Source organism: Mytilus edulis, chromosome 8 (genome assembly GCF_963676685.1).
Source record: "Mytilus edulis chromosome 8, xbMytEdul2.2, whole genome shotgun sequence".
Taxonomy (NCBI): Eukaryota; Metazoa; Mollusca; class Bivalvia; order Mytilida; family Mytilidae; genus Mytilus; species Mytilus edulis.
The window spans coordinates 87,222,097-87,247,110 of NC_092351.1; the positions used below are offsets into that span (position 1 = coordinate 87,222,097).

At 32.0% G+C, this 25,014-nt stretch overlaps 1 protein-coding gene across 2 annotated transcripts; it reads left to right on the forward strand.

Annotated features, from left to right (window-relative positions):
• Nucleotides 1-658: 658 nt before the first annotated feature.
• LOC139486537 (uncharacterized) lies at nucleotides 659-11,477 on the forward strand. Of its 2 annotated transcripts, XR_011655600.1 has the most exons (4): nucleotides 659-720; nucleotides 6,197-6,713; nucleotides 8,331-10,584; nucleotides 11,118-11,477. XR_011655600.1 is itself a non-coding variant. In XM_071271448.1 (2 exons), the coding sequence occupies exons 1-2, from the start codon at nucleotides 10,027-10,029 to the stop codon at nucleotides 11,349-11,351; spliced, it is 792 nt and encodes a 263-aa protein (XP_071127549.1). In that variant the 5' UTR covers nucleotides 9,877-10,026; the 3' UTR covers nucleotides 11,352-11,477. The 2 variants fall into 2 exon arrangements, 1 of the variants encoding a protein (XP_071127549.1); XM_071271448.1 differs by lacking the exons at nucleotides 659-720; nucleotides 6,197-6,713 and having other exon boundaries at nucleotides 9,877-10,584.
• The last annotated feature ends 13,537 nt before the right edge of the window (nucleotides 11,478-25,014 follow it).

Below are 25,014 nucleotides of genomic sequence, written 5' to 3' on the forward strand. Positions count from 1 at the left end.
TTATATTTTTGTTTTGTATTTTTTCGTATTTTCGATGTTTGTCGTATTAAAATTTGTTTTGTCTGTTACAGGACTTTCAGAATGATCAGTATTGCCCATTTGTGCCTTTTTCATTCTTGATAGATGTGCTTACCATTTTTGCGCTTTTTTTTTGTGATTTTAAGGGACTTCATGAGATTTTTAATATATAAGATATTTGTTATGTTGCTTTTTCAATATTTTCATTTAAGTTATTTGCCAAGTAAATATTAATTGTGCGGAAGATGATGAATAAAAAACGAAAATAATGTTTCACTATAAAAAAAACATGAAAAAGTGTGCTAGAAAATTGCATTTTTCTGTCACTATTATTGACCGTTATATGACAAAATACTGTAATATAAAATAAATCACAGAAAAGCTGACTTTACATTAAAAATGGATCAGTATTGATTGTTTACATGTATATCATTTGTTTAAATGATTATGTTTTACTTTCTTCCACTAAATTACAAAGTGAAATAAAGTTTAAAAAAAATCAAAAGTCTGGAATACCTTTTTTATCATCTATTATTAAACACGGATCTTCACTTGAATAAGAAGACTGATTCACTTGACAAAAACCCAATCCTTACCAAACACTTTACCTACCGTTGAATTTTGTATTGTCACATGGTTTCCACTTGTATAAATAACATTAGTTACATTATTAAGTACAGCACAGAAGTTTTTGTTGAACAGGTAAGTTCTTATGTATATTATCTAGTATGTGTTTTGATAAAGTTGTTTGTTTGTTTGTTTATTGGTCGTTAGTGGGGTTGTTTTTTTTTTTGCAATGACATCAATCCTAAACAGAATAAACAAGAAGACCTATCCCAGATTAAGAATTTCAGGAGAAAGGTTTTAGAAAAATAAAGAATTATATTTGAACTTGACATTATCACCATATACAAAACATTTATTGTCTTTATTCTGCAGTGGGAATTTTGATGATAGAAAGCATATCCATTGCAGAAGCTCAGTACTTAAATAATGATAAAAAAAAATACGAAATTTTTTTTTCTTAAATTTGCATTTTTTTTTTCCTTTTATAAGGTTTGTGATTTCCAAATATTAACATCTCTTTTTCATCGCCAAAAGTCAGTCATTGTCTAAATGCGACTTAATCATAAATATGTTTTATCATAGAAACGTGACACTGTCTAAATATTGAACAGAAACTGCTCTTTTTGGCATTGTATTCTTGTTATTTTATAAAGAATAATGCAGAATGAATAAAGAAAAAAATGGTAAAAAAGTCTATATGTGTTTTACATTCATTGTATTTAAGGGCTAACTTTAAGTAGCAAGCGCAAATAGCGCTTCAAAATTTAGATCGTTGTTCAAGCAAGCTAGCTATATAACTAGGTTCAACTCACTTTTGTTTTCAAAAAATGCCTGTTCCAAGTATATATATAGCAGTCACTTCTCAAATTGTTTATAACCAACCTTCAAAAATTATCCGTTTCAAAATATTTATAAATTATTCAGAAACTAAGGTTCCAATTCCCTTTGGTAAAGTTGCCTTATATTTATTTATTATTTATTATTATATTTGCTTATTATTTTCATGTATGTGCTAGTCATATAGCTCTCAATGGTTTATGTTTAAGTACATATATGGCTTTCAATTATTTGGCATTGATCTCGAAGTTAAACTTCATATGAAGCTTATTATAATTAAGGTATTTTTCTTTTTAGAAAAGATACGTTCCATGTGTTCTAAAACATCATCACAGAACCAAAAAAACGGCTCTTTTAGTATAAGAGCAAGGGACAAAAGCATTCTAAATAAGTTAAATGATAAATGGTGGTAAATTTGAAGTCCTATTCTTTTTATCTTCTTCATCATGACTGTTGTTTAAATAGAATACCTGTGAACAACCAAGCTCGCGTTTTATTTCACTCAGTTAATAAAGTGATGCGAAAAATACCATAGAGACATTCAAACTCAAAAGTCGACAAGGATTACCTCACATCACCTCGGTTTTCTCCGAGTTCGTTTTGATCAGTCTCTAATTCTCTGTGTATTTTTTGGTAGAATGTTCTATGTGATTTCGTCGGTTTTCTTAAAAGCCATATAATTATCTTTTTATCTTCAAGACATTGTTTGAATGATCTCTAGGTGCAATTGTAACAAGTATCCAACAATCTTCCGCAGACGTTGATGTTAACTACTTTAGTTCAAAGTGTGTTCGGCAATTTCAAGCAAAACCTAAACCGCAGTATGTTTCCAATTTTAAACAATTGTTTGAAAGTCATGTTTTTGCCTTGTATTCCTGAATCTCGGTGGTGGTCGTTTCGTTTTTTGTAAAAAAAAAAATGTTTTTCCTAAGAGAATTAAATTTTTGAAGAAGATCGCTTCTAAATGTGACATAAAATATCAATGTTTACGTTCATTTAACTCATAACGTGTTTTGGTACCTACCGATCCGGGTTTTATATTTTCAGCTTTGAGCGTTCCTTGTGAATGTAAATACAGAAATGCGTTTCGAGTGTAGACAATTAATGAAGTTTTATTTTGTCAATGTATAATATTTTTTTTTGTACAATGACATATGTTGTTCCTCATCAAAGCTTCATGACTTCATAATAAGACACCTTTATAGCTGTTTAAAATGCGACAACCAAAAGTGTAATTATCTCCAAAATAAGCCATAATAACTTAATACATGTGATTTTAAGGGACTTCATGAGATTTTTAATATATAAGATATTTGTTATGTTGCTTTTTCAATATTTTCATTTAAGTTATTTGCCAAGTAAATATTAATTGTGCGGAAGATGATGAATAAAAAACGAAAATAATGTTTCACTATAAAAAAACATGAAAAAGTGTGCTAGAAAATTGCATTTTTCTGTCACTATTATTGACCGTTATATGACAAAATACTGTAATATAAAATAAATCACAGAAAAGCTGACTTTACATTAAAAATGGATCAGTATTGATTGTTTACATGTATATCATTTGTTTAAATGATTATGTTTTACTTTCTTCCACTAAATTACAAAGTGAAATAAAGTTTAAAAAAAATCAAAAGTCTGGAATACCTTTTTTATCATCTATTATTAAACACGGATCTTCACTTGAATAAGAAGACTGATTCACTTGACAAAAACCCAATCCTTACCAAACACTTTACCTACCGTTGAATTTTGTATTGTCACATGGTTTCCACTTGTATAAATAACATTAGTTACATTATTAAGTACAGCACAGAAGTATTTGTTGAACAGGTAAGTTCTTATGTATATTATCTAGTATGTGTTTTGATAAAGTTGTTTGTTTGTTTGTTTATTGGTCGTTAGTGGGGTTGTTTTTTTTTTTTTGCAATGACATCAATCCTAAACAGAATAAACAAGAAGACCTATCCCAGATTAAGAATTTCAGGAGAAAGGTTTTAGAAAAATAAAGAATTATATTTGAACTTGACATTATCACCATATACAAAACATTTATTGTCTTTATTCTGCAGTGGGAATTTTGATGATAGAAAGCATATCCATTGCAGAAGCTCAGTACTTAAATAATGATAAAAAAAAATACGAAATTTTTTTTTTCTTAAATTTGCATTTTTTTTTTCGTTTTATAAGGTTTGTGATTTCCAAATATTAACATCTCTTTTTCATCGCCAAAAGTCAGTCATTGTCTAAATGCGACTTAATCATAAATATGTTTTATCATAGAAACGTGACACTGTCTAAATATTGAACAGAAACTGTTTTTTTTGGCATTGTATTCTTGTTATTTTATAAAGAATAATGCAGAATGAATAAAGAAAAAAATGGTAAAAAAGTCTATATGTGTTTTACATTCATTGTATTTAAGGGCTAACTTTAAGTAGCAAGCGCAAATAGCGCTTCAAAATTTAGATCGTTGTTCAAGCAAGCTAGCTATATAACTAGGTTCAACTCACTTTTGTTTTCAAAAAATGCCTGTTCCAAGTATATATATAGCAGTCACTTCTCAAATTGTTTATAACCAACCTTCAAAAATTATCCGTTTCAAAATATTTATAAATTATTCAGAAACTAAGGTTCCAATTCCCTTTGGTAAAGTTGCCTTATATTTATTTATTATTTATTATTATATTTGCTTATTATTTTCATGTATGTGCTAGTCATATAGCTCTCAATGGTTTATGTTTAAGTACATATATGGCTTTCAATTATTTGGCATTGATCTCGAAGTTAAACTTCATATGAAGCTTATTATAATTAAGGTATTTTTCTTTTTAGAAAAGATACGTTCCATGTGTTCTAAAACATCATCACAGAACCAAAAAACGGCTCTTTTAGTATAAGAGCAAGGGACAAAAGCATTCTAAATAAGTTAAATGATAAATGGTGGTAAATTTGAAGTCCTATTCTTTTTATCTTCTTCATCATGACTGTTGTTTAAATAGAATACCTGTGAACAACCAAGCTCGCGTTTTATTTCACTCAGTTAATAAAGTGATGCGAAAAATACCATAGAGACATTCAAACTCAAAAGTCGACAAGGATTACCTCACATCACCTCGGTTTTCTCCGAGTTCGTTTTGATCAGTCTCTAATTCTCTGTGTATTTTTTGGTAGAATGTTCTATGTGATTTCGTCGGTTTTCTTAAAAGCCATATAATTATCTTTTTATCTTCAAGACATTGTTTGAATGATCTCTAGGTGCAATTGTAACAAGTATCAAACAATCTTCCGCAGACGTTGATGTTAACTACTTTAGTTCAAAGTGTGTTCGGCAATTTCAAGCAAAACCTAAACCGCAGTATGTTTCCAATTTTAAACAATTGTTTGAAAGTCATGTTTTTGCCTTGTATTCCTGAATATCGGTGGTGGTCGTTTCGTTTTTTGTAAAAAAAAAAATGTTTTTCCTAAGAGAATTAAATTTTTGAAGAAGATCGCTTCTAAATGTGACATAAAATATCAATGTTTACGTTCATTTAACTCATAACGTGTTTTGGTACCTACCGATCCGGGTTTTATATTTTCAGCTTTGAGCGTTCCTTGTGAATGTAAATACAGAAATGCGTTTCGAGTGTAGACAATTAATGAAGTTTTATTTTGTCAATGTATAATATTTTTTTTTGTACAATGACATATGTTGTTCCTCATCAAAGCTTCATGACTTCATAATAAGACACCTTTATAGCTGTTTAAAATGCGACAACCAAAAGTGTAATTATCTCCAAAATAAGCCATAATAACTTAATACATTTGAATATAATCATGATTAAGAAAAAAAAACAAACACCAAAGGAAGAAAAAGGTAGGAACTAATCGCATATCAACCTTACTTAATCTCGATAATTTGATATTTTTGGAATGTCTCCATTCATTTATACTTTAGAGAATCCACCTATATATCTCAGAAGTCGAAGATAGAACCTTCATTTAATTTGACCAACCTGTTTATTATAATACACCAAAATGAAAGAGATTTTTTTTTTAATTTCAATCACAGTTCGCATTTTGTTTGGTAGCACTGACATGTTAAAGGGACATTCTTTCAATATATCAGGGACAATGAAGACAATATTAATGATGACAAACATTCGGTAAAAGTTGTCTGATCCCTCTTCTACAAATAAAAAAAACCAGGAATCAGCGTTTAGTTGAATTTGAACATTCTTTTTTATCTATTTTTTTTTTTAATTTACCCTGTTTTCATCTCTAAATTCGCAACCGGGGAAGTGTAAATCTGATTTTTAAAGAGAAAATAAGGTATGAATGAATTATTTGACCAGGAAAAAAGATACTTGTACTATGACTCACAAATTAAAATTTGGACAGTTTACGGTTTAGGAGTTCATTGCTCCATATTTCACATCAATAATCTCGAGAAAACATGTTAAATCCTTTTTTTTTTTTTTTTACTTTAACAGTGTTAAATCCTATACTATTCACAGTTTTAAAATTCTTATAGTTATCAAAGCTATAATAAAAGAGTCAAATTAAATTGACGGCATATCTTTTTAACCGTCTCAAACTTTCTCGTGTTTCGTATTCTTTCATTGACGAATCGTTTTTTTTTTGTTATCACTTCCAAAAGTTTTGTATTGTTCTTTTTATCCACCTCACAAAATCATTATGCAAGATTTAAGATCTTTCACAAAATCATAATGCAAGATTTAAGATCTTTCACAAAATCATTATGCAAGATTTAAGATCTCATTTGTAGAGGCTTAGAATTTAACAAAATGGCAGAAATTGCAGAAATATTCGAGGTAATAGACGAAGCGGCAGATGGAATGGCTGATGAAGCCGAAGGAGCTGAGGTAGATATGGACCCTGATGAACAAGCAGAGTTTGAGGAAGAAGTTGCAGATGCGACAAAGGAGGTTCAAGAATTATCAAAAAGTGCAGAAGTTTTTAAGAACATTATGGAAGGATCTCTTAAATTTTTGAAATCATTTGGAATATTTGTGTTGAAAACCTCTGCTGTCGGTGTTATTCTGTTTTTTGTCAATGTTGGTTTATCAAAACTTATCAAGGTTACAAAGAGCAAAGGACACAATGGCAATAAGAAAATATTAGCTATTGTCAAGGCAAATATTCAGCTTATCAAAACAGAATACAGCTTGTGTAATGCCATAAAAGATTGGTTGCAAAAACACAAGGACGACATAATTACCTTGGATGGCATTGACATTAAACTAGAGTCTATATTTGAGACAAAACTGAAGCCTATATCTGATGTAAGTTTAACGTTAATATACTGTTTCTATTCACGAATTAATTACAGAACCCATACACGATTATTGTTTCAATTTAGTTTGGCGGGATATCCTGTCGACATTTAGTATCCGAGGTAAGAATCTAGTGGTACTGTTATCTGAGTTGGACATAACTGCTGTTTTATATATTATACTTGTCTGAACTTTTAACAACATGTTGTGTCGACACTTGTCTATCTTGAACAACTATATGCTGACATACAATTTTTTGCTGGTGGACTATCAATCCCCGAGGGTATCATCAGTTCAGTAGTCAGTGCTTCGGTATTGTCATATTTAACAGACTTTACTAAAATTGTCCGTTTATAAATTTTGAAATAATTATGAAACAAAGGTTTCAACTCCCTCAGGCAAAGTTGGCTTTAGATAAATTTGGCTATTTATTTTAGGTATTTTTGACATATAGCTCTTTAACAATTTTTGGTACTTATTCTTCATCGGATTTCAAATTTTGGCTTTGAGTGTTCCTGATGAAGGTAAATCCAGAAAAGCGTTTCGGACGCAATAAATTATAAAACATTTTTGTAAAACGTGTTGTTTTAATTTTTTGAGTTGTATTATTACGCCAAAATTTTGTCTCTTTAGTGTATAATTTACATTGCCACGATATGTTCTGTGTTATTCATCACGCTTTATCAGCAAACATATCAACACTTTCTCAAACTGTTTTCGCAAACAAATAGCAATTATTGAAATTGTCACTTACAAAATAAAACACTGTTCGTCCTCTTAAACAGTCTTCTTTTCTCCTGCACTCGTGTGATGCTAAATGTTATATTGAAATAGACTCGTAGTTTGTTGAAAGCAATGATTATATTTTTCTTTGTAACAACTATACATGAATATAAAAAAGAAGATATGGTATGATTACCAATGAGACAACTCTCCACAACAGACATAATGACGCATACATAAATAACCATGTCACCGTACGGCCTTCAACAAGGAACTGTGTATCCCCTTATCTTATTTTCACATAAGTCGGATCAGACACTTAAAAAGTAAGAAGATCAAAGAAGCTATTTTATCAATTTAACATACAGACATATTGATGATATTCTTTCCATTAACAATACCAACTTTTCTGATTGGGCCCCATTAATTAATCATCCTGAACTAGACATTAGATAAACCGCAGATACAAATTCCTCTGCGTCATTTCTAGACATTTAGTACGGGTTTGACACCAGCGGTTATCTCAGTATCATAATCTATGACAAACGAGACGATTTCATATACTTTCAATTTAGTTTGATTTCAGAAGTAGCAGAGATAAGAGAAAGATTATCAATAATATTTACATATTTTATTGTTACGACAAACATTGTGTTTTTATTCTTTCTTTATCATTATTAAGTTAAGAATATTAGTAGGACAGTAAAAAAGTAAACAAAAAATACAAGACTTCAAGATGAATTCAAAATGTGGAGGTTTATAAAAAAAACTTGGCATGTTATTAACCAAAGGAACGAATGGAAAAAAACCGACATGTTTCTGACTTGGAAATAACAAATAGTTTTATTTCGTATTGACATAAAATTAAACCATGAACATATTTTAAGTATTGTTGTGTTGTAGGCTATTGAGAGGACCTATGATACCGCAAAGCATTTAATGACTAAGAAAGACGGCAAACGGTCATTCAATATTCCGACAGTAACCGACATTGATAGCTTGTTGGATGGATCGGTTTCTTTCCTTACAAGCATTAGAAAGCTCAGAGACTTTGCAGAACTAAACAAGGGAAAGGTTGTTAGTCTTAAATCCTTCCTTGAAATAGTTACCCCAGAAGACCTTGATGAAATACAGAATCAAATCGAGCATTTAAAGAAAATGCCTTTGGAATGATGAACAGAAACAAGACTTTAAATTTGTATATTTATGTAACTTTTTGAGAAAAATGTATTTAGAACATGTATAAACCTTTATTCAAAACATAAAGCTTTCTGTTTTTAGTGTGTTTCGTTGTTTCTTGATAACTTGAATTATTTTGAAAAGAAATTTCAAGAGGTCATACATTTAAATTCAAATCAAAATACCGAAAAGGAGTCTTAATGGGAGAACTAATAGAGTTCAAATCCAACCTCTGAGGTTATTTTTTTTTAAATAACAATAGATGAATATTTTATAAACTGAGAAAGTTTCAATAACAGTATCATGATAACTAGTGATTAATCATCTAGGCAAATGTTTCATTAAAAATTGTCTATCCCCTGCATCTACAAAGGCGCATTGGTAGTAATTTAAAAGCAGAACACAATTTACAAAATTCTCAACTAATAACAGAATAAGACAAACAATGGTACGACATTCATTTCGATTTCTATTTTCATTATTATGGTTGAATTTTGACTAACCGATGGTCAAAACTAGATTTACTAGTCAATGGATTCAATGAATTACGTATCGATGCTAAACAATGCAAACAGTACTGATCAAAGGTTTTAACACAAACAAATGCCGAACAGCTACAAATTACTAGTATGTAAACAGATAGACATCATCAGCATTACGTGTGATCAAGTGGAAATGATTTACTTACTACGTTAAGTTTTCATGTAATGGCTTGTCTGTGAATTTGTATTACGCATCAAGATTTAAAAGGTAAAATGACATAACTGTAACCGTTTCAGGATAGTAAAGGCATTTGAAGCGGAAGCATTCGGAGCAGTGGAGAAGACCCATCTATTTGCATAACTATTTTTTTTATAATGACACTGCAATAAAAACGGTCTTTAATAGGTTTAAACCATCAGAGAAACGAGGATAAGACATTCGTAAATGATCCCAGAACAGGTAATGTCGATTGGTAGTTTCATTATTAAGGTTATTTTCGTTAGTTATGGCATTCGATATTATAAAGAATTTGTTTTTATTTTATTTTTTATATATTTCGATAACTTACATATCGATGCAAATATCCTTGATAAAAGATTAGGACCAAACCACAAATTAAACCATGCCAACAGTGAAATGGCTACAAGTCTCTTATTACAACCGTCGTTATCAAGGTGAAATAGTATACATAATATAAATAAGTTTTAATCTGATTGTGGTAAACTTTTATGAGCCTATTTCTTTCAAGGTTTATTATATATACCCGCTAGTTATTTAAGAGTTTTTCAATGAAGTCGGGTATTGAAAGTAGACTTACAATTTACAATCCAGGACAAGGAATTAAGGACAAATAATCCTTGTCTGACATATTTCTTTCCTATCTTATAGATTTAATAAAAAAGTGTCAGGTATCAGACGGAAATCAGTCTTACACAATATGGGTATAGTTATTGGGATCATAATTGACGTGGCTGTCACTGCAGCTGCCGCAGCAGCAGAGGCGGCCGCGGATGCAGCAGCAGCGGCATTAGCAGAGGCCGCAGCAGAAGCAGCAGCAGAGGCCGCAGCAGAGGCCGCAGCAGAGGCCGCAGCAGAGGCAGCAGCAGATGCCGCAGCTGAAGTGGAAGCAGAAGAAGCAGCGGAGAAAGCTGCAGAGTCAGCAGCGGAATCAGCGGTCAAAGGTGCTGGAGAAGGCGCATCTATTGCAGCAAAAGTTTTGAGAGGAATTGCGAAGTTAAGCAAGTTAATTAAGGAGTTCTTTTTCGTCGATGCTGTTTTTAAAACTGCCATGAATATCATTCGTGATATCGAAAGTAGCTCTCCAAGAGTAAAAAAATTTGAAAAGTACCTGAAGGTTTTGATAGAAATGGGGAAAAAAATGAGTAGCATAAAGGAATGGCTAGAAAACCACCAGAAAGATACCGTTAAATTGGAAGGAATAGATGTGCCTGTTGATTCCGGTGTACTGAGCAAATATATGTCTCCACTTACAGCTGTAAGTAAAAAATCAAACACATTATTAATAAATATGTATAACAAAAGATGTTACGACATTCTTCAATGAGATAATGATATAAATTTCATTAACGTTTTGCCTCGGGAACCGGTTCTAATCGAAAACGGATATTAGAGCCATTGTATAAAGTACAATATCTGATTTTAGTAAGGCTGTAGGTACAGTATAGCATATGTAAAAAATGTTTTTGAAAAAAAAGAATGTTTTTTTTCCTAATGCGAACGTATTCTGTTGTGTTCTTTCCTTATAGGAATTATAGAATATCGTGAACTTCATCAAAAAACATACACAAACACGAATGAATAGATATTTTATTTTATGAATAATTACATATATTCAGATGAAATTCGCTAACATAATGAAACATCTATAAATATAGCAGTAAAACGTATCTACTGATTATCTACAAAAAGGCCATCACTAAAGTTATATTTAAACGATACCAAATGAAACCATAAATGACCCCTATATGAACACTTGAAATATTTTTATCTTTTCTTAATTTGTTTTAGGGAGTAGGACAATTGAAAAGCCTATCTAACGATGTTGAAAACAAAAACAAACAGAATAAAGCGGTGACGGACACACAACTTGATGCCATGAGACGTTGTCTTATCAAAGTAAACACAACATTCGAATCATTGGCAACGTTTATGGATAAGAAAAAAAGCATAGTTAAAGTGTTGTCTTCCTTTCCAATCAGCATGGGTGAAGTGAAAACTTGGAAATCAGAGCTGGGGAATTAATGGATAACATGATTAATGAGACAGACAAATTGTATATAGAATGCTTAAAAAAAATACAGTCGTGTCAACCCCAGAATCCTGTATGTAGGAAAATGTGTTTTCTATAATAAAAATTGTTATCACTGATTAATATATGATTAAGGTAAATGAATTGATTTTCATGTGTGCAGTCATAAATGATTTGTAGAAATCGATAGTTGACACTGAAGGGTCAATGTAAAACCGTCAGTCGAATAAAGACACTTAATGATGAACTTAGATGATCGTAGGTGAAATTAAATAAATTAAGACTTTAATTAGTTATCAAAGGTACCAGGATTATAATTTAGTACGCCAGACGCGCGTTTCGTCTACATAAGACTCATCAGTGACGCTCAAATCAAAAATATTTATAACCCCAAACAAGTACAAAGTTGAAGAGCATTGAGGATCCAAAATTCCAAAAAGTTGTGCCAAATACGGCTAAGGTAATCTATGCCTGGGATAAGAAAATCCTTAGTTTTTCAAAAAGTTCAAAGTTTTGTATACAGGAAATTTATAAAAATGACCACATTATTGATATTCATGTCAACACCGAAGTGTTGACTACTGGGCTGGTGATACCCTCGGGGACGAAACGTCCACCAGCAGTGGCATCGACCCAGTGGTGTAAATAGTTATCAAAGGTACCAGGATTATAATTTAGTACGCCAGACGCGCGTTTCGTCTACATAAGACTCATCAGTGACGCTCAAATCAAAAATATTTATAACCCCAAACAAGTACAAAGTTGAAGAGCATTGAGGATCCAAAATTCCAAAAAGTTGTGCCAAATACGGCTAAGGTAATCTATGCCTGGGATAAGAAAATCCTTAGTTTTTCAAAAAGTTCAAAGTTTTGTATACAGGAAATTTATAAAAATGACCACATTATTGATATTCATGTCAACACCGAAGTGTTGACTACTGGGCTGGTGATACCCTCGGGGACGAAACGTCCACCAGCAGTGGCATCGACCCAGTGGTGTAAATAGTTATCAAAGGTACCAGGATTATAATTTAGTACGCCAGACGCGCGTTTCGTCTACATAAGACTCATTAGTGACGCTCAAATCAAAAATATTTATAAACCCAAACAAGTACAAAGTTGAAGAGCATTGAGGATTCCAAAAAGTTGTGCCAAAAATTGATGCTTTTAGCTGGAAGAGTATAAGTTAAGGATCAAAATAAGCTAAAATTATTGATACATGTAGGTCCTTTTTGAGATATTTGATTTATAAAATATGACGGGGAAAAAGCTTACTCGGACTTTTACCTTACATCTACATAAGTATAATTTGGGTCTCAAATCAAAAGAAAGAAAATCAAGAATCTGCTTAAATCTGGTTAAATGACCTGCTAAGAGCTATTAAATCTTATATGAAAAGATAAATGAGTGTTATGGGGCAAACTATTTTACCTTGTATCGTATAAAAAAACACCAAGGAGTCCGAATATCTGACACAAATTTCAAAACCTCACCTTAGTACATCCTTAAAGACAGGAAAATAAATACATGTATTGAGCGAAAGTGTAGGCATTGACACGTAATGCTTCATCTGTTAACGTCGTTTATCTATGACATATCCCATTATGAGTGGACACGCTTTAGTCGATTGATACATGTTTGTTGTCTAATTATAACACATTACCAAATTCATAACAAACGATACACTTTTGTTTCTCTTGCAAATAAAATGATACGGGTACACCATAATAAACACATGGTATATTAAGCTATAAAAGTCTCCGACATGAAGAAAATAAACAATTGAAAAGAATAACAAACGATATGATATAAAAAAAAAAAGAATAAACAAAAACAAATGAAAAAGACAACAAACAACGAAAACCAAATAACAGCTTACTGACTGGGAACAGTATGTACATTATGAGGCGGATTGAAACTTATGTGTTAGCGTTCATCCAACCCCTACATAAGAATTAACGTTAAAAATCAGATAAATTGAAAATAAACTCATCATAGATACCAGGACTAAATTTAGTATATACGCCTTGAGGACTTGAATTATCAGATCGGCACAAGGCATAAGAAACAACTAACAAAAAAAAATAGGCAAAAGAGGCGTACTTCATGCACAAGGAAAACTGTCACGTTTGCAAGTTTACAAGATGTTACATTATGTGCTGTTCGCTGTTCTGAACAAATGTTTACACAAATAAAACATAATCGCGATTTCTTTCGGGACTTGAGACAAACTATTAACAGCAAATAGTTCGGCTTAGACAGTTGACACCTGCATGTTTACAAGAAATTGGTGAATATATTAGGACACATATAATCAGTAAAGATAAAACAGTAAAATCTAAATTGTTGGCTTTGATGATCGTGAAACAAACACGATTAATGATACAAATTCAGCAATCCGCAGAGGAGTCGGACCTTTGTTTCTTACAATCTACTTTTTAGGAATGTCTTATTTTACATCAGCTATTTGTTTCAATGTCTAAAACTCTTGTGGCTTATTGGATCGTCATCATTCGTTTCACGGTGGGTATGGTTGTCCTGCGAGAGAACGTTCTGTGTTGGTCTTTTGGTCCTGTCAGGTGCTGGTGGGTCCTGATTCTGTGCTGGTGAGTTTGTTTACATTGTATCAGAACGGCAATAAAACGACTGTTTTGTTGCTTAATTTTTCTCTGATACGTCATAAGTACCATGCAAAGTATATTACAACAATATTATATTGCAAAAGTCGTGCAAGTTCGTTACACGGAATTGTCCTGACGCTGTGCTGGTGATAAGAAAAACGGTCCTGGTTCTGTGCTCCTATGTCCTGGTTCTGTGCCTTTATATTTTAGTTAAAAGTGGCATATATTCAAGATCATTGATGCTGTACTGTTATTGACTAATTAACTGTTGTCTGCTTTCTTGGAATTGACATTGATGGGAATCTGTTTACTGTTATTATGAGAGAAAAAATACCCCTATTTTATTTATTTTTTTAGATTAACTGTAATCTTATTCATTGGCCTGTTAATGGAACCCTTCTTGCCCCCTGTTAAGATAAGAAAATATGTTTACGATTTTCGGGATTACGATCATTTTGCAAGATCACCAAAATACGTTGTAATTTATACAATACTTATATAAAGTAGATGATGTGGTATGTTTGTTGTCAATGTAAAAATTTCAATAAGAAACCAAAGGAAGTATGTGTTAACAACCATACGTCATCGTACGACCTTCAACAATAACCCATAAAATAAAAATGTAAAAGGTTTTGCATAAAAATGGAGAGCAAAACTATAGAACAAAGGACTTTCTGAGCGTTTGAATCATATATCTTTAGCAGCTTAAAACACATTAATATGTGAACAATTTAGTGCTGACTATAATAATGACAATAGTATTGCGGGTTTGTTTGTTTGGTTTTGGTTTGGTTTTTTTTTTTTTTTTTTTGGGGGGGGGGATTAGTTAGAGCGAGGTTACAGTGAAAGTTTTTGAGCTTGGAATAGAATCACTTGCTGTATCTGTAAGATTTTTTCAACAACATAATTTCTTTGTCTGAACGGTTATCAGTTGTTTTTTTTTCGAAAGATCGATAGAACACTAAAAAAAATTCACTATTTTATGAAAGGGCAGACTAGAATATGTAAATTTCAAAAATTAAAATATCTCGTAGCTTCATACCACCAATTGAGTATAAAACAAGTATATAAGTTTAAAAAAGAAATTGTTAGATTAAACTTAACTTTAAAAGGTCATAACAGTTTAAAACAATACAAATCTACACACACAAAAAACTGGCTTAAAATTTCAACTGGTTATTAACCCGAATCGCTATAAGATCATATATAAGCTCACGTGTGTCGAGGGGTCGTATGAGGTTTGTGTATTGTCTTGGCGTCCGCAATTACAAAAAGATCTTTTCTGAAATTACTTGACCAAATGTTACCAAATGATTTTTCAAGAGTGAATCTAGGAAAAACAATATTCATCAACAGATATTCCCTTTGTCTACACACTCATTGAAATCGGCTTTAATATTGCAAAAGTTCATGCAATTAGGGCAAAACTTACCGAGTAAAAAAAATCAAAGGGTAATGTCTATCTACCTTACACATTTCAGAAAATTCAGATCAGATAACGAAACTGGGTCCAGCAACATTTATAAGCAATTTAAGATTTTGACCCTCACAGTTTCCATTCACCACAAATATTCTCGTTACAACGAATCATTTTTAATACAAAAATACCAGTTGCAGCCTTTTGTTTATCTATTAATATATGTATACGGATTAAGTTATGAAAGGCAGCAGGGTCACCAGGGTGAGGAGTCCATGTCATCTGAAATAAATGGTAAGCATAAATCTAGAAAGCGACAGATAATCATGACATTAAAATAACTCTCTTCTTTTTGACTTTTTCGAACAAATTGACACATAAAATGAATTATATAGTATTGTGGAATTTTTAACTTGTGTTCAATTCATTTGTTACACCTTTTACTAGGATAACAATCCTGTCAAGTATGAGCTGGGTAAAATATTTCAGAAAAGAAGATGGAAATTTGAAAGTTTCCGTGCGTCAGGTGCAACAGCATACGAACAGCTAACATGCCTCGTCAGGGTGGAAGCTAAAAAGTCCACGAAAATTTGATTCAAAACCTTTATTGTTCCAACAAAGTTATTGAGATGTTGTTGAGGATTTAACCATCTACGACAACAAGAATTTTTCTTTTAGAATTTACAGCTCTTCTATAAATATATGCAAAGCAAACCATTGATCAAATTGCTTGCTATGATTGTTTGGATGTTTGTAAACGACAGGTAAGTAGTCTGTTTACTACATGTATATTCTAGAATTTGTTTGGACAATAAACATTAACTTCAATTCCTGTCAGTTTGTATTTGTCCAATCAAATCCCAGTATGTATTGAAACTCCGCCTACCTATTGTTTGAAAACATCCAAGCAAACATAGCAAGCAAGTCAATCAATTTTTTTTTTTGCATGCTTTTAAAGAAGAGCTGTACTATATAATGCAAAGAAGCGTATAAGTCTTTCGTCAAAAAATACTATCAATTTCTTTTAGTCCTATGTAAACTTCCGTACCATTTCCTTCCATTCATGATCATTAAATTGAACTGTAAAATATTTCTTGGCACCTTCTTAATTCCTTTATAAATCTTATGTACACATAATTATGACAATAACTGTAGTGAGCACAAGATCCAATGCATACTTTTAAAGTTCTGCTTCATCAAACATTAAAATGTGAACTTAAGTTTTGAGACTTTTTTAATCGACACGATTGGGATTTTTGTATATGAGAACATGGTTTATCTATTAGTTGAAAATGCGGCTTTGAACTAGCTTTCAGTACCTGCGAGCATTCGTTGTTCAATAATGTGTGTCTTTGTCGTCCGTGCTTTGTGTTATTATTTTATGTGATAAATTATTGTGTTGGTACACCACTGTAACAATGAAGGAAGAAATGAGGAGGGTTGGTTGAGTGGAAGTGGGGAGGGGATGCGGAGCGCTAACAAACATGTCTATGCGACATGGGCTTTGATCATTGTTGAAGCATCAATGTAAGGGGCATTTAATATCTTAATAAAACTATTCTTATTTTAGATACTATATATATATTGTTATCTGATATTGGGCGAAAGATGTTGCCCTTTTATGTAATTATGTAATACAAGTTACGATCATATTATTAAACAGCCAAATGGATGCACAAGAGCTAAAATAGGAGTCATAGATCCTACTGACAGCAATTATCTTCCCAATTTTATTGATTTTGTAACATTTGTTTCAAATATGACCAACTTCTTATCCAAAATCTACAGCACCGTATCAGGACCCACCAGCACAATGACAGGACCCACCAGCACAGTATCAGGACATGAATTAATTGAGAAAATTCTAAATTTAAATAAATTGCAATGTTTTTTTCACAAAATAGTTTTGTCGTGTGGATTGCAGTATAGAAAGCGGATTCTATGAGCATTTTTGTTTTATTTTTTCAGTTCTAGATTTTCTGAAAATGAGCATTTTGTGTTACGCTTACTGAAACAGTTTAAAGGGTCAACTTTTTAATGGTTTACATATGAACCCATAAGAAACTAAATTGAGAAATCTCAACTGTTTTCTTCCATTTTTTATGAGTGAAAACGTCAAAAATCATCATTTTCGTCTTTGTTTACATTTTTTCATTGATCACTAGCACCCGTCAGGCCCGAATCACCAGCACAGAACGTTCTCTCGCAGGACAACCATACCCACCGTGGTTTAATGATATTATTATCGGGGTTACTTTAAAAATCCATTTAAGCTTTTGTTAAAGGTTTATGAAATCGAACTCAAACAATTACGTCGTATTTGACATTTTTTTTTATATTTTGGTCTGAAAATTTCAATATAGCTTAATTGCTGATTTTTCTTTATCGTCCTAAAAATGCATATTTTTTTTTTTTGGTCAAAAGCAAACAAAAATTAATCAATCATTTCAAACATTGCAAAATAGGAAACAAAAAAAAAGTTAAAATCCTGTCATTCATGCAGCACGAAAATATTTAGCCTAATTATCTCTTTAACAAGATGAAAATTAGCCGAAAAGGGTTTGCCTCATCAGATTGATAAAACAAACCGCAAAACTAATACAAAACACCCACTAAAGACAAAAATGTAGCTCAGAGTATTCGTAGTTAATGAAAACTAGATTTACTTAGAAACACGTATAAAAGACAAAGAACACAGGATTTATTATTATTACATCGTAAATAATCTCGGAAAACTTGACCATGAGTAATGCCAAACAAATTAGTATCGACAGAATGTGGTATCATAGGCGTTAATACTAATTTAGCTATGACGGTTTGTTTTAACTTTAAATAAATACCGATACTGACAATATTTAAAAACCGAATTTCAATGTTTAATTGAATTCGAACACCTTTGAGAAAATGTTGTATTCAAAACATCCATAAGCGTACAGGAATTGTATCAATACTATTTTTGAATGATAGTTGATTGTTAGGGAACTGAGTTGCTCAAAACGTTGACCGGTGGATAAACAGGTTATCCAGTGGTTAAGTTTAAGCCATTTGTTAATTATTATAGCTCAAAACTTATCCATTGGTTAAATAGACAAGCAAAGAGTTCATGGCCATTTTGTTGGTACTGCTTCAAAAATCATATCAATTACTTATAGTTGTATATTTCTTAAACATTGTTAAAGTACTATTCTATAGCAAAATAGAGGGTATACGAAGGGAAAGTAAGAAAAGCTCCCAATAACACCCAGTATTGCTTATTCTGAAATGGAATAACATTCACTTACATGTAGTATGAATAATCGGCAGAATTAAGTTGACAACTGGGTAACTGACATGAAAGCATCATCAAGGAAGCATAGTATCATTGTTTTTTCTTGCCCCTCCATGGTTACAACAGAAGTAGGACAGCATTACCGTCTGCCGACCTTTATACAATTTATGATTTTGCTTTTATTCAGTCGCGTCGCAAAAAGAATAGAATGACGCTGACATATTAGATATTCAATTTAGCATCTCTTTATTTAGAAAAGATCACTATGGCATCCATATAGTGCTTAATAAGTCTAGCAATTAGTTTATAGTAGATGTAGGTCGTTTTATGTTTCTATGATACATATATGACGTGGCTCTGTACTTATACACCCCGTCATTGAGTTATTGTACTTTTATGGAAAATTTATTTAATCTTGTCTTTAATTTTTGATTATATGCTTGGTGTATATGCCATTTTGTGCTTCTTTGCGATATTTTTTTTAGCGATTAGATTATAACACATGTTGACTGCTGTTCCCCTTTTATGACATTTTTACTTAATACGTCTGTTTGGTTTGTTCATGCATCGTTGTCAATATAATGGAATATGATGCGACTGTCATACAAGTGAGGGGTTTAGCTAGCTATACAACCAGGTTCAATCAACCATTTTCTACATAAGAAAATGCCTGTACCAAGGCAGGAAAATGACAGTTATTTTCCATTCGTTTAATGTGTTTGTGATTTTGATTTTGCCTTCTGATTAAGGACTTTCTGTTTTAAATTTTCTTCGGAGTTCAGTATTTTTGCCAATGTTATTTGGTAAGAAAATCTGGTACATTATCAACTTTGATGAACTAGCGAGTCTTTTTGTCACGAATAAGGTATTTGCCTATAAATTAACCAATCTCTATGTAATTAAATCTTAATGCAAAGATTTAGTGATTAAACATACAGCATCATTTATATTTGCTTATTTCCAGAATGTTTCTAATGTATTCACCTGATATGAGACATTTTCTTGGAAATTATACACTTTGATGTATCAAGATGCCAGGGTCAACATTTTTTTCAACCAACAAAGATTTGGAAAAATGTAGCTTTATATATGGTGCTTCCTTTTCAACCGTGATACTAAATACAAAGTCTGTAACGGTCATTTCACTTGAATAACCAAACGCACCCATCAATAATTTTCCTTTCTACAGTTTAATTCAACAAAAACGACTATCATAAAACAACAATTTCTAACAACATAAATATATCTCAAAGCTTCAGAAATTCTAAACTAAACAAGAGATAAACGTGATAGTAACAACAAATGACTATCATTTGAAAATGCCTGTACCAAGTCAGGAGTATGACAGTTGTTGTCCATTGGTTCGGTGTGTTTTATCATTTAATTTTGCCATTTGATATGGGATTTCCGTTTTGAATTTTCCTCTGAGTTCAGTATTTTTGTGATTTTACTATTTACTACAACCAAGTCGATGAGAAGTTTCTTCCTAGAGGAAACTTTACTGCTGTTGATTTTTTCCCCGAGGGCATCAATAACTTGGTAGTATCATGCATGATGAATACAAATGATACGAAGAACAAACCAGCTGGGACGTCGCCAGGGTTACCAAGGTCCTCTTTTGCTGCACAAAACACTGTAGCATTTGAGTTGGGTGTTCCACGGAAATATCTTTCAGGATATCCCTGATTTGACGTATGTTCAGACGGAGGTTATTACTTTTTATGAATTCAGATACTTTTAATAAATTGAAGCCTTGTTGCATCAATATTTACGACTGTTTAAAGACACCTGCTACAAGTGAAAAAACACCTATCATTTCGTCTTGTAAACTTTAAAAAAAGGAAAAGGTGACATATGATATGTTAATCACGACTCCTGATTTTACCAGTAATTTGATAGTTAAAACGTGTAAAACGTATTATACTTAATCGTTCGAGCCTCTGGACTGTTCCACGGACAATGTCGTGTACGGAATCGAATGTACTTTGTGTGGACTACTTTATGTTGGTGAAACTCGACAAACTTTGCGTAAAAGAATGAATCAACACCGGTCTGATAATAAAGATCCGCAATTTAGGTTTCGTAAAAACCATTTTAATCAACCGGACCAGTATCCTTCTTTATCTATGAAAAGCCCAGTATAAAGTCATCCAAATCTAGATTGCGCTCTGGGGGCTTTGATGAGTTTGTTCACATCTGCATCATCCACTATGGTTACATTACGTTAGAACTATTCTTTTTTTCACTGCCTGTTAATTTTCTTATCATATCATTTGACAAGGATGAGATTTGTGCAAATCAGAGGTCCTTCATGGCTTCAATGAACAATACATTGAACATGAAATCGAAGGACTTACCTTGTTTGCATTTGATACCTAGGCTTCATAAAATTTCGTACAAACAACGTTACATTGCCGGCTCATCTGCATGTTCCACCAACGAATTGTCCATTAGATTACCTAAAATTCTGTCCGAAGTGTAAGAGAGTCTTTGGAAATACTCTGAAACTGTGTAGTCGCTAAGTTATATTAACCACATGTAGATTCTTAAAAATAAAAAAACATCTTCTGGATAATTTTGATTTTTTTTTTCTGAAATTAGTTCTATCACAACTTTTGATTTTTCAACCCTGTATACCAGCATTCTCCATGTGAAATTGAAAAATCGCCTGAAAGAAATACTCCACAATGCCTTTAATCATAAAAATGGGAGCATACGCTATAAATATATTATTTTTGGATATCATAAGTCATATTTTGTTAATAGTGAACAAAAGTGTAAAACATGCTACACAAAGAAACAAGTGATCAGTATGCTAAAGTTTCTTATAGACAACATATTTGTTAAAGGAGGTAGACCTTTCAAAAACTTTTCGGCATTCCTATGGAAACAAACTGTGCGCCTCTCCTTGCCTAGCCAGATTATTTTATTTCATTTTCAGATAAATTGAGGATGTTTTTTTTCTTTAACAATCCGAACTTTTCTGATTGGGTTCTATTAATATATCCCCAAGAACTAGAAATTAAAGAAACAACAGACACGGCTCCCTCCGTCTCTTATTTAGACTTAAACCTTGAATTTGACATACAGTGTCATCTCAGTACCTAAATCTCTGACAAACGATACGATTTTAATTTTTAAATTATCAATTTCCCCCACCTTAGTAGCAATATATCAACTTCATCTGCATATGGGATATACATTTCCCAACTTATTCGATATTCAAGAGCTTGAAGCTCCTACTCAGACTTTATAAAACGTCACCAGAGTATGAGCAGAAAGTTAGTTAACCTGGTGTATGTCAATAATATGACAGTTGTTGTCCATTCGTTTGATGTGATTTATTATTTTATTTTACCATTTGATTAGAGGCTTTCCGTTTTGAATTTAAGTTAAAAATTTAAAAATTTAAATTAATGTAATTTAAACTCTATAACTAAGCATTTTTTTTAATTTTTTTTTTTAACTTTAAACGTTCCAATATTGTCATTGTCAATCTTTTTATTTTGATGAGTCAAATTGATAAGTTTAAATCTCTACAATTAGTCCATTTTTAGATTTTTTCATGGTTAACTAGGTGTATCATTTGATTATAAAGACGATTTAATAACACCTGAAATCTTGACATAATTAGTCAGTGGCCTTTGCAATTAAAATGTCATGGTGATAATACATGTATAAGTAGATTCTTGACATTATAAACTATTATAGTCTAAGTGTTTTTTCCGTTTATTTGAAATCCATTTAAAATCACTTGAAATCATGACATACCTAATTTAATAGTTTTCGTATGAGTATTATCTGTACTTTATTTTGTGCCTGATCTCTAAATATTCAAATGGTGCAAATAATAATAAATCCAGATCAGAGGGTACAACAGAAAAAAAATCAATATCTTCATATACATGATATATATTGATTATTCCATCTCTGACAAGAACATAGTTCAATTGTCTCATGCCTTGAGAAAACTTCATCATTCCTTGGTTCCTTAATATTTTTATTTTTATTTTAAATATATAATACTGGCGTCACACATCAGCGTATAGCTCCGACGTACGCCGGGCATATTAAAAATTCATATACGCTGACAATACGCTCGTAATTTTGGACGCATTCAACCTGTCAATCATATCTGTAACGTGTGAACAACGTGCTTAAAGCGTGTACTGGGCGTACGAGAAGCATACCTTAGCGTTGATCAGGCGTTCAAGAAACATATGGTTGCGTAAGCCTGGTGTATGTCTAATGTGGATGAAATGCACGCTACGAAGGAAAAAAGTTTCTTGAACGTATTTGAGACGCGTCCCGGTCGTATCTTGGATGTTCTATTATGAGGTGTTTTTAACAAACACACCCGCATACGTTTAGTTAAAGTCGAACAATCTCGAAGCGTATACAACGTGTCCTAAACGTGTCTCAAACTTATCTGTAGCGCGTAAAAAAGCGCTTGTAGTGTATGTTAAACGTGCGTGTAGCGTACAGATATACGCTAGACACACGCTTGAGCTGGATGAAAATTGGTACGTTGTAAAAAGTTTTCTCGAGTTGCAGCGTTCACCAAGCGTATACCTTTGTATTTCGACTTCAAACTTATGCTCCGCGCTTTTAATGATTGCTTAAAGTTCCTCTGGCGTGTAACTAACGTATACCGACTTTGTCAATTTTCTCTGTACGTTTGGTGCACGCCAGTCTATACGCCAATGTGTGACACCGGCATAAGGGTTTTTAAACTCTAATAATGCAATTGTCTTAAGAATTAATATATCCATGGGAATCTTTCAAAATTTATTAATGCCAGATTGGGACTGATTTTCGACATTGCCAGAGAAATTGCAGATATAACAATCTTATTAAAATAATTCAATTTTTGCTGCCGTAACGAGTCTTTCCCTTCTAGGGGCTTAGTGTATCACAACATTGAAATTTAAGGATGTTCGCTCCTTTTGTTTTTGAGTTTTCGCCAGATAATCGGAATTCTAGTAGTAGTGTCATTAAAAATATTTGCCCACTAACCTCTACTTTTTTTCACCATAATTTGATTACATATAGTTTAAATGTCCTCTTCGAAAATTTTATTAAATCCCTGTTATTGTTTCATTGTTTTTGAAAGAAAAAAAGGCACCAATTTTTGGTGTATGAAAAATCTACAGAGAATCATTTCCCGCTAGATTTTCAAAGGCTTATGTCTCGAAAACAAGCACATGAAATACTATACATTGATAACATTCTGCTAAAAAGCTTGTTATTTTGAAACAGAGTAGCGAGTTTCCTTAATTAGATTGATGATAAAAACCTTTTACATACATTTTTTTATATACATCTAGCAATTAGGAAATGTACACACGAGAGCACGTACAATGATGTTTTCCATATTATTTATACTTTCAATGGGCGTAACTCTTTTCACAAAAAAAAGATCGGTACTGTGTTTAGAATTTATGTAACTTTATATTGCTGATATAAACCTAGGATAAAAAAAGTTTCGTAAAACAATTGGGCAAATGTCATTGTTTCCGATCCGACAGACGGACAGACGTCATGCGTATATATGTCCTCGCATTAAGTTATGTGGGCTAGATTAAAACTATATTGGAAGACTTATAGAACGGATGTAATGTGCATGTTACGTATTTCAAATTTAACAGTTTCAGAAAATGAAAAATAAAAATGAACTAAAACTGAATTGTGTCATAGTTATTCATTGTTTCTAAAGTGTTTTTTCCTTTGATTAAGTGGCCCATTCAATAAAACCTAAAATATTGATGTAATAATTGTTGAATGACCTTCGACATGAAATTTGAGTTAGTATGTAATTAGTATAACTATCATACAACATTCTGCACTATCTGTCTTATCTTTTATAGCTAGGGAAAAGCAATCGTGTTAGTTATAAATAAATATATATTTCATAATAAACGATATAAAACCAAGTTCTATAACATATTTTATTGGTAACAAAAAAAAAAGGTACACTTCAGTGCAAAACATCACTTAAGCTCTCACTATATATCATGTTCAAAAAGGCATATTCCTAGAAACAAGGATCTCAACAATCAATGCATTCCGTATGTATGTGTCTGTCTCAAGTCAAAAGCCTGTAATTCAGTAGTTGTCGTTTGTAGATGTGTTACATATTTGTTTTTCGTTAATTTTGTGTACATAAATTAGCCCGTAAGTTTTCTTGTTTGAATTGTTTTACATTTTTATTTCGGAACCTTATATAGATTACTATACGGTATTGGCTTTGCTCATTGTTGAAGGCCGTACGGTGACCTATAGTTGCTGGTTATTGCTGTATCATTTTGGTCTCTTGTGAAGAGTTGTCTCATTGGCAATCATACCACATCT

Bases quoted from the DNA above. Each gene is read 5' to 3' on its own strand.
- LOC139486537 (XM_071271448.1), top strand. From the start codon at position 10,027: ATGGGTATAGTTATTGGGATCATAATTGACGTGGCTGTCACTGCAGCT. The intron at 10,585-11,117 runs GTAAGTAAAAAA...AATTTGTTTTAG, and splicing joins ATATGTCTCCACTTACAGCT to GGAGTAGGACAATTGAAAAG.